The sequence below is a fragment of the Triticum aestivum genome, chromosome 3D, assembly GCF_018294505.1.
Source record: "Triticum aestivum cultivar Chinese Spring chromosome 3D, IWGSC CS RefSeq v2.1, whole genome shotgun sequence".
NCBI classification, from domain to species: domain Eukaryota; kingdom Viridiplantae; phylum Streptophyta; class Magnoliopsida; order Poales; family Poaceae; genus Triticum; species Triticum aestivum.
This window is the reverse complement of record NC_057802.1, coordinates 502,722,379-502,731,649: the sequence shown is the minus strand read 5'-3', so window position 1 is coordinate 502,731,649 and position 9,271 is coordinate 502,722,379. Positions and strand designations below refer to the sequence as shown.

At 48.9% G+C, this 9,271-nt stretch overlaps 1 protein-coding gene and 1 long non-coding RNA gene across 4 annotated transcripts; one reads left to right on the top strand and one right to left on the bottom strand.

Annotated features, from left to right (window-relative positions):
* The first annotated feature begins 853 nt into the window (after positions 1-853).
* LOC123080012 (uncharacterized) lies at positions 854-8,970 on the top strand. 2 transcript variants are annotated; one of them, XR_006438184.1, is made up of 4 exons: positions 854-1,116; positions 4,571-4,688; positions 5,000-7,975; positions 8,097-8,970. It is a non-coding gene; the product is annotated as an uncharacterized lncRNA (long non-coding RNA). The 2 variants fall into 2 exon arrangements; XR_006438183.1 differs by lacking the exon at positions 4,571-4,688 and having other exon boundaries at positions 855-1,116; positions 8,097-8,965.
* LOC123080011 (putative ABC transporter C family member 15) lies at positions 1,443-7,418 on the bottom strand. Of its 2 annotated transcripts, none has more exons than XM_044502865.1 (10): positions 6,557-7,418; positions 5,019-6,466; positions 4,612-4,698; positions 3,835-4,419; positions 3,582-3,746; positions 3,207-3,501; positions 2,536-3,056; positions 2,329-2,392; positions 2,002-2,241; positions 1,443-1,877 (listed from the first exon to the last, which is right to left on the bottom strand). In XM_044502865.1, the coding sequence occupies exons 1-10, from the start codon at positions 7,416-7,418 to the stop codon at positions 1,756-1,758; spliced, it is 4,389 nt and encodes a 1,462-aa protein (XP_044358800.1). In that variant the 3' UTR covers positions 1,443-1,755. The 2 variants fall into 2 exon arrangements, with proteins under 2 accessions (XP_044358800.1, XP_044358801.1); XM_044502866.1 differs by having other exon boundaries at positions 2,002-2,238.
* Positions 8,971-9,271: the final 301 nt, after the last annotated feature.

The following is a 9,271-nucleotide window of genomic DNA, read 5'->3' as shown; positions in this document are numbered from 1 at the left end:
GAACTCGAAGTTGGTTTCCACGTGCCACGCCTTCCCTGTCCACATCGACCTTAATGGTCTCACCCAGCCAATTCCCCAGCGCCCTCCCAAAAGCTTCTGTCCTCTTATCAGGTGGTAGATTGGACACCCTGACCCATACATCCACCTTGTCGAATATCATCTCCGAGGGCCTCTTGTTGCCTTCATAGTCCTTCATCACCAAAACAGCAAAATCATATTGCCATGGACCATTATTGAGGACATGTCTCCAGTCACCCTCACTCCCGAATTGGACAGATATGATTTTAGGGCCAATCTCTCTGATCTTCGCTTCTCGGTGCAATCCCCATGCCCTCGGCATCGTTTTCTCTAGCACAGACATCTTCAGAGGCCGCGGCGAGCAAACCTTCCCCACCGCCGCCCATCTGTGACGTTTCTGGGCCATTGGGGTTGGATCTTCAAACACGAGACCCGCCTCCTCCTTCTCCATTAGGGCCATGCCGCCCAGCCTCGCCGAAAGACTCGCCGACGGATCTGGCGTTTTGCTCTCCACAGGTGATGCAGACTCCCCTTGGCCCGCAGAACCGGTCCCCTTCCCTACCGGCGTAGCCATCGGCCTGGCAGGGGCCGTCGTGGAGTTCCTTGGGGTCGCCGTCGGCGTCCTTCCCTCTACACCTCCCGCCATCAGCACCGCTGCAGGGCAGGCTTGCAGAAACACCAGCCCGTACCCAGGAGAGCGCCGTCGCTACCCCCATTCACCGCCGGAATCAAACCACCCCCGTGCTCGAAACCCTAACCCTAGCACAGCCGCGCGGTCGCCTCGCTATCGCCTTAGGACGTCGATACGTGGTGGACCCCGCCGCATCTTTGTGTTGCCCGTTTCCACTTGGGAGAGAAAGAAACGAAATGCGAATGCGACAGCACGCACCGTGGCAGCGCCCGGGCCGGGGCCACGCGCCCATGCGGATGGCGCCGCGCTTGCGGGCGGCGGCGCTGGAACCAGCGCTCGTGCGCGAGTACGGCGGCGGGGGGCGGCGCGGGAGCTGGTGCTCGCGCACGAAGCAGTCGTTCGGACGCCGTCTGCCCCGCGGGTGGTCACCAGTGCCCGCCAGCTGTTCGCTCTTTTGCCCCAGACGGGTAAGGACCCGCTCCCCTCTCGCTGCTGCCTCTCAGCAACTGCGGATCACTCGTCCGTGTCCGCATCGCCAGTTTCTCAGCCGATTTGTATTGCTTGCTGGCATGCTTTTACTCTTTTTGGCAACTCACGTTCTGTCGATTGCATGCTCTGCAACTGCACGCGCACAAGATGAGCTCTGCTTGCTGATGCTGATGCCTGCTTCATCTTCAGTAGATGGGGCAGGGCCAAGGGCCTGTGGGTCTCTGTTGTCCTGAAAAAGCTAACCATAGAATGTCTCTCTCGAAATGTACCATGATAAGAACGAATTATGGATGGCAACATTCTGTTTGAAAATAGTAGGGTGACTATTCATTCACTCTTCAATGGTTGTTAGAAAAGAAGTTGCATACATCTAACATCACTTAGATTGGCCATACGACATGAACAAACACTAGGAGAAAAAAAAGGGCTAGAACAGGAAGATAAATTAGATTTCTACAGTAGTTCAAGGGTCCATATGCCGCTGGTCTAATCTTCACCAGTCACCACTAAACCAATTTTTCCTTGTTTCCAAGTGCTGTATTTCCTTGTACTCCGTCAGAGCTTATATGTACACAAGCATAAGTGAGGTCAGGTAGGTTGGTAGTTGCTTGATGCCTCTACATTGGCTCTGGTTGATGTCGGCCCTCTGACCTTCCCATGAATTCCATCACCAGCTTTGAGAAAGCTGATGATTCATCCCGAAGTAGATTTTCCGGTGAATCAAACTCTAGTATCCTGCCTGCAATACAAATTGGTAAGAAAAGATAATCTTTGTCATATAACACAGCTTGTTGGAAGTGCAAGCTCAACACCCAATTATATGTGGAAACTAAAATCCTTTGAGTGCTTTTAGTGTTCTTTACCTTCTCCGAGTACAAGAACAAGGTCGCTGTCAATCACGGTGGGGATCCTATGTGCAATTGTAATAACCGTGCAGTTGTCCGTTTCTTGCCTTATAGTCTTTTGGATGATATTATCCGTCGCAGTATCAACTGATGCTGTAGCTTCATCTAAAACAAGTATTTTCTTTTTCATCAGCAATACCCTGGCCAAGCACACAAGTTGCCTTTGCCCCACACTCCAGTTTCCGCCATCTTCAACTACTGTTAGATAAACTACAACCATGTAACTGGGCCATCTTGAAAAATGAATTTGGATAGAATGTGTGAATCATAACTAGCTAATCTTACCTGGTGCATCTAACAACCTATTGTCTTCTCTGACAATCTCCTCAAGGCGGCACTTACGCAGAACCTGATAGATGAAAATTCTTAAAAGTAGGAAACTACTAGCGAGCTGCTGATTCATGAACAGGTAAAATATTACTGCTGTAATTGCTTTGCAAAGAATATTTATGGACACTAAAGCACCTTTTGCTGGCACTGTATATTATTTACCTCCCATATTTCAGTGTCCAGATGTTGTTGTAGAGGATCCAGGTTTGTTCTGACAGTCCCTTGGAAGAGAGTTGGTTCTTGTGGTATAATACTCAATCTACACCGCAAATCATGCACTCCCAAAAGTGATATGTCCACTCCATCTATGAATATCCGTCCTGCAGATGGTTCAACGACCCGAAACAAGGCCTGGATGAGAGTAGACTTCCCACTCCCTGTCCGCCCTACCACCCCAATTTTCCTTTCTCCAGGAAATGTGCAGCTTATGCCCTTGAGAACCATGGGCATGTCAGGGCTGTACTGAATTTGGAGAGCCTCGATCTGAATAGTTCCGCACGATGGCCATGTTTCCCTTGGTCTACAGTTCTCAATCACTAAAGGAGATTCACTCGGTATGTTTGAGAACTGGAAAATCCTCTCTACAGAGATCATCTTGTTTTCGACATTGCACAAATTCCATATAACCCATGCTTGTAACACATTAAGGTTAAGGCCATAGGTAGCTGCAAGCCCTGCAAGACCTAAAGAAGGAGAAAGAAAAATGATTTATTGTTTCTAGCAATGTGATTCTTTTTAATTAAAGCTGTATAGAATAATGCGTTTTGACTCTAAAACACCCTAGAAAATACAGTTCGTGTAATTGAAAATCCTGTTTTACAAAAAACACTTACTTGGATCGATTGTATCCCATGGCAAGGAGACAAGTATGACTAGCATCACGAAAAACACAAGGTTGAAGAGGAAGTTGATACGGATGCATAGCCATTCAACTGTCGCTGAATTATGGAAAGTAATGCGGGTATAGTCATCAATTAGCGCAAGACTCTTTGTCAAGAACTCCTCTCCCTGATTAAAGCATCTAATAGTTGCAGCTCCTGATACAGTCTCTGAAAAATGGTGGAGGACTGGAGCTTTTCTGATGCCAACCATCCTTGCTAGCTCTCTAGCCGAACTGATGTAATAGTTCTGCATTAAGTACAAGCTACTACTTACTAGTGTACATTTTGAGAACTTAGGGAAGTAGGTTACAATGAATGAAGCTGTACCTGATACCAAGTGGAGATTGCAATTATAATTATGAATAACATGAATATAGGCCAAGCAATTTGGGACATGATGAAAATAATGCTGAGGAGCTGAATCATCGCGAATATCAGCCCTGCTAGCCTGTAGGGAATATCTGTGTCAACTGTGGCTTGATCTGTTGAAGCCTGCAAAATGGACAAGCTAAGCCATGAGAACTGAAAAAACGGAGAGTATTTTGTACAATTTCCCTAATGGATACGGTTGTTGGCTCACCCTATTGAGTATCCGACTTGATGGAGTGGAATCAAAGAAGCTCATTGGTGCTCGAAAAATATTTCTGTTCATGCCTAAGAAGAGCTGTTGGGCAGTTTCAATGGCAATTGTTGAAAGGAAGACAGCTCTTCCCAATATAAATACCGAGCTTCCTGCAGACAACAGCACAAATATACCAATCATCTTCTTCTTGCTTACTTGATCTTCTCTCTCTGCTGCCCATGCAATCCAGTAGTTGCTACATATCTGCAATCCCTGGAAAAAGATTTGGCATAGAAGAACCACAGGGATGAGACCTCCGCCGTATGCAGAGGTGACAAACTTGCGGTAAACATCCCATTTGACTCTTCCAGATTCACGCTCTTCTTCACATTCCCTCCCTATGACATGGCCATCTGATTCTATTTCTGTGGCCTCTATCTGCTTCTTCTGTTGTTTGGTTTTGGCCAAGCCATGTGCTTTTGCTGGGTTGACCTGGCTAAGGGATTGATCATGTGCAGCCATTTGCTTGGAGAGCTCTCCATCTTTCTCAGCTATCAGATCATCATATCTCCCAGACTGAACGATCCTTCCATCTTTCATGACCTTCAAGTGACCATTCACGACTTAGAATTGGATGTTGCCATGCGTGCATGACAGTATAACTCTACATTTCTACTCTATTTAAGATATCCACAATATTTTTTTTAATTCTGTTCTAACCTAGTCTAAACTGCACAAATTTTCTTTAACTCAGGCAAAAACTAGTTACGTGTGGAAACGGGGTTGACACCTTACCAGAACAAGATCTGAGTCTCGCAAGAACTCTAGCTGATGGGTAACATACATGACTGTCTTAGAGGACATTAGTCTCAGTAAGCATTCCTGCAAATATGAATTGATCAGTTGATTCATTTTCTCGAAATTGATGCTGACCATGTCAGAATATAAGTACTCGATGGAAATACTCTTGCTTATACTCCCTCCGTTCCAAATTACTTGTCGCGACGAGTAATTTGGAACGGAGGGAGTAGATTGCAGCAATGGCTATACAATTTAGTTCTGTAATTCGTGTGTTTACTTGTTTGGTTATGTTTCATGCCTTATGCTGTAGGCCTGTAAATTGCAGTAATTGCCCTTGAATCTCACGAAGCTAAGCTCATCTGTTGCTGCTCATGTATTGCAGATTGCTCATGTTTACGTACCTTGAAGAGATGTGCGCTGGTGTGCGCATCCACAGCACTGAAGGGGTCATCCAAGAAGTAAACATCAGAATCGCTGTACAATGCCCTGGCAAGCTGGATCCTCTGCTTCTGGCCTCCACTTAGGTTCACACCCCTTTCCCCTACTACAGTCATATCTCCATTGGCCCATAACTCCAAATCTCTATCCAAGGCACACCCTTGTAGCACCTCTTCGTATAAGCTTCTGTCCATAGCCTTCCCAAAGAGCACATTGTCCTGAATTGTCCCAGTTTGAATCCACGCACTCTGAGGGACATATGCCCTTGATCCGACAACCGTTGGTTCTGCACCGCTAACCCTTGGAATCTCTCCCATGATGCTGTAAAGGAGGCTTGATTTGCCTGAACCAACTGGCCCACACACTGCAACCTTGAGACCCTTCCCGATGCTCACCTTGCTGTTGATCTTGAGTGTTACCTTTGTTTTCTTCGAGCTAGTATCAGCTTCCCAACTGTACTCTCCTGGTTCAATTACTATTTCACCAGCCATTGCCAAGTCCTTTGTTCCAGTTATGTTGCCATAGCAACTTGGCTTACCCTGGTGGTCTTCTTTGATGAACTCTTCTATTCTATCCAAGGACACCTTGGTTTGTGTGACCATTGACACAAGCTCTGGGAGGTTATAGATCGGGTCTTGGAGGATTCTGAACGTGGCAAGGGCCGATAAAACTGTTCCAGCTGCCAATGGTATCTCCACAAGAATGCAGACACCGAAGGTAACGACCGAAACCAACGTTGGTGAGGCCCAGAACAGGAAAGCTATCGCTGAGCACTTGTAGAGATACTTCCTGAGCCACCCCTTTTCCACATCCCTGAGCTTCAGGAGCTTGTCCAAGTAGGCTGTCTCCCATGCATGAAGCTTCAAGATCCTCATGCTCTTCATTGCCTCGGCCATAGCCTTGATGCGCGAGTCCTTCGCCTCCATTATCTTCATATTAAGGTTCTGCTGCGAATTTGCCAGTGGTGTGTTGCTCACCATCACCAGCACTGTTACGAGGACTGCAGACAGCGAGGCCATTGCACCGAGACTATGGTACAGGATCGCAAGTGCCAAGAAAATTTGCAAGGGCAGCAACCAAATCCCATGGATGTACCAGAAGAACTCACCAACCTTCTCGACGTCAACATCAAGGAAGTTCACAACTTTCCCTGCAACTGGGCCCGAGTTCTTCATCAGCAGGGACTTCTTGTAGATGGACACCATCAGTGCTGCCCGCACCTGGAATCCAATTCTGCGGGCGCCAAAGTACCACTGCCGCTGTGAGAGTGACTCCACTGTCTTGGAGGCAAAGAAGAGGCATGCAAGCATGTATCCACGGCCATGGCCCTTGTCAGTTTTCTTGTCAGAGAGTAGCTCCACCAAGTAGGTGATCAAGAACGGTCCCATATAAGAAGAAACAGTGTTGAGCCCTGGTAATGAAAGCCAGTTACTGTATTAATAGATTTCCAGGACAAATACTAGCTCTATTATTGGAAACAGAAGAAGAACTGTTCACTAACCTGCAAAGACTGCATTGGTGACCAGAGGTGTCCAGACAGCACAAATGATGGCTTCCCGCAGTGGCATTGGCTCAGGTTTCTGCTTGTGGAGTGTCTCTTGAAGCAAGGCATACGACTGCTCTGCCGTCTCGGACTGCGGCACAGACGGGATGTGTTCCAGCTCGAGCCTCACCTTGTGCCCCTTCTCGAACACTGGGTTCAGCCACCGGAATGTGAGCCGACTCCACCACCCCGAGCTAGAGAACCTGTCCCTGCTGCTGTCATCAGCATCTTCTCTATGCAGTAGTGGCTGGTCCAGCTCTTTCTGGTTTGCTTTGGAAAGCCTCATAGCTACGACAACCAGGCAGATACCAGTGCAGAAGGGAAGAGAAGCGAAATCAACGACGACAGTTGCAGAATCAAAGAGGCAAAGCAAATGCAGCGAGGCGAGGAGCGATTCCGATAGGAAGCTGAAGAACCACCAAGCAACAAGAACTGGAGGCCAGTTGGATGATACTACTACTGCAGCACCTTCATGCTTGCAGTAGAGCAGGAAGAGAGTAGCCAGAAGCCACGAGGAAGATTGAAATACCAGGCCCGGGGAGACGGCTTGCCGCTTCCAGACCCCAAGAACCGAGAACACGATATGGGACAGCGTGATCGAAGCATTGCAGAATGCAACTATACTGGCTGCCCCTCCTCGCTGCGCCGAGACCACGTCGCCGCCATGCCCTGCTGCTGCTGCTGCTGCTTGGTGCCTGTTCCTCCGTTTCACAAGCTCTGCAAGGGTCCAAACCAGCAGGCCGGCGAACGCTGCTGCCCGGACGTAGTCCAATGCTTGCAATTCCTCCATGGGATGCTGGGAATCATGAGAAGGTGGCATGGAGCTGTGGAACACCAAGATGGCAACGAATTGGCCTGTTACATTGAGGCAGGACAGTGAGAGACAAACTTGGGCAAAATAAGCTAAGCAGTGCGTGGTGGGAGGGGACGGGCGCTAACCAAAAGTAGAGCCTGACTGACAGCACGTGGCTTGGCTTGAGAGGCTATGTACGCGTACTCGGGATCGGCAACGGCATCAAGCCTGCCTTGCGCTGGTCTTTTTCAAGTGGCGATGCTAGTGTTTACTGCCTACCTAACACAAGGAAGAAGAGAGAATCAAAGGGCACATATATTGAGATAGTGTTAGGTTTTGCAGCATGCGTGCATCTTGATTGGGCAATTTATTCCCTCCGTCCTACTAATATAAGAGCGTTTTTGACACTCTTATATTATGGGATTGAGGGAGTAGCTTCGACTCTTTTGGCATAAGCAGGAGAAAGGTCGGTATCAGTGTCTGTCCGGATAACGAAAGATGCACCAACTAGGCAACTAGAGCTGGTCGCGGCGTGGATGGAGTACAACAACTATTGTTCTTATCGGCCAGCCCCAAAGCATATGGTCGGTCTCAGCTAATCTGCTAATGCAGTATTATTATGCAGCTAAACGTACCGGATATTGTGATTTCAAAACGTAAGTAACATCCTGTGAGCCAGCTAACGTGCCCTTTGTGTTTCTGCAGGAAGATGGCCCTATATAATAAACAAACACAAAAGCATTGGAAATAAGTCGAGCCTCGGTGTCGAAAAAGCTTAACTCCTGTACTCCTTCACTCCATGAAGAAATATAAGAGCATTTAGATCACTACTCTTATATTTCTTCTTCACAGAGGGAGTATCAGCGAAGAAGATGAAGAAGCAAATATCCAAATGCCACTGATCGAAAGCACGACAGGGCAGAGACCCGGGGGGACGCCCGATCCAAATTGCCCACGGAGAGAGATAGAGAGGAGGATCAAATCCGGGCGCGGCGCCGGACCCGATCTGGCCCGGGCATCTCCATCGGTGACGGGTGGCGGTGCAAGCGGCCAACGGCGTACTGCTCAGACGCGGAACGTGCATGCATGCGCTGCGGCAGTTGCAGGACGAGCCCTTGTGCCGTCGTCTACCCCCATGGCACGCGTGTTCCCCCATGGCTTGGCATGGGCAATGGCCAATGGAAGAGGGGCCGATGCAGCATCCATGTGAGTAAGCGGAAAGTTACCATCACTGCCGTCGATTTATTTATCCTCGCGCTCGCTGGCACTGGCAGGAGGAAGGCGGTGAAACTTGATCGACCTTTGTATCCCTGTGAACGTACGCACACGTCGCCCGCGTGTGTGGTGACGTCGTTGATGCGAGCGCAAATCCCCCACGATTTCGATCCGATTCGACTGTGATGGCCGTCCCTCCCTCCCCGGTGTGCGCCTCTTTCTGAAAAAAGCTTCCTTAATGGGGCCCGCCACATGGCAGGAGCCGGGCGGCAAGCCCCCGTCGCGTGCCAGTCACACGCCAAGCGGCTATCCATGCACGCCGGGAGTCCTTGCTGACCCCTCACGTTCCCATAATCCCATTGGAGGCCGGCCACCGCCGTAAATCACGGTGCTGCTGTCACGGCAACATGCATGGAGATGGAGTACGTAGTGCGCAAGATCTTCTCTCCGTCTCAATGTACCCAACCTCGCTCGTCAGCAAGTAAATAGCATAAAACTACTAGTTTACAGGCTAGGGTTTCAAAAAACTACCACTTTTTAATTTTTCTCAGAAACCTACCAGCCGCGCGGTCCGCTGTTTCAAAAAACCCAAAACGCCCGTGACTAGCGATTGAACCATTTTTCTGACCGCCTGGACCCACATGTCAGGCCACCTGGCCACGCGC

Coding starts and splice junctions, on each gene's coding strand:
- LOC123080011 (XM_044502865.1), bottom strand. CDS start 7,418: ATGCCACCTTCTCATGATTCCCAGCATCCCATGGAGGAATTGCAAGCA. Junction 4,420..4,611: donor GAGACTCAGATCTTGTTCTG/GTAAGGTGTCAA, acceptor GGTCACTTGAAG/GTCATGAAAGATGGAAGGAT. Junction 2,393..2,535: donor TGGACACTGAAATATGGGAG/GTAAATAATATA, acceptor TTCATCTATCAG/GTTCTGCGTAAGTGCCGCCT.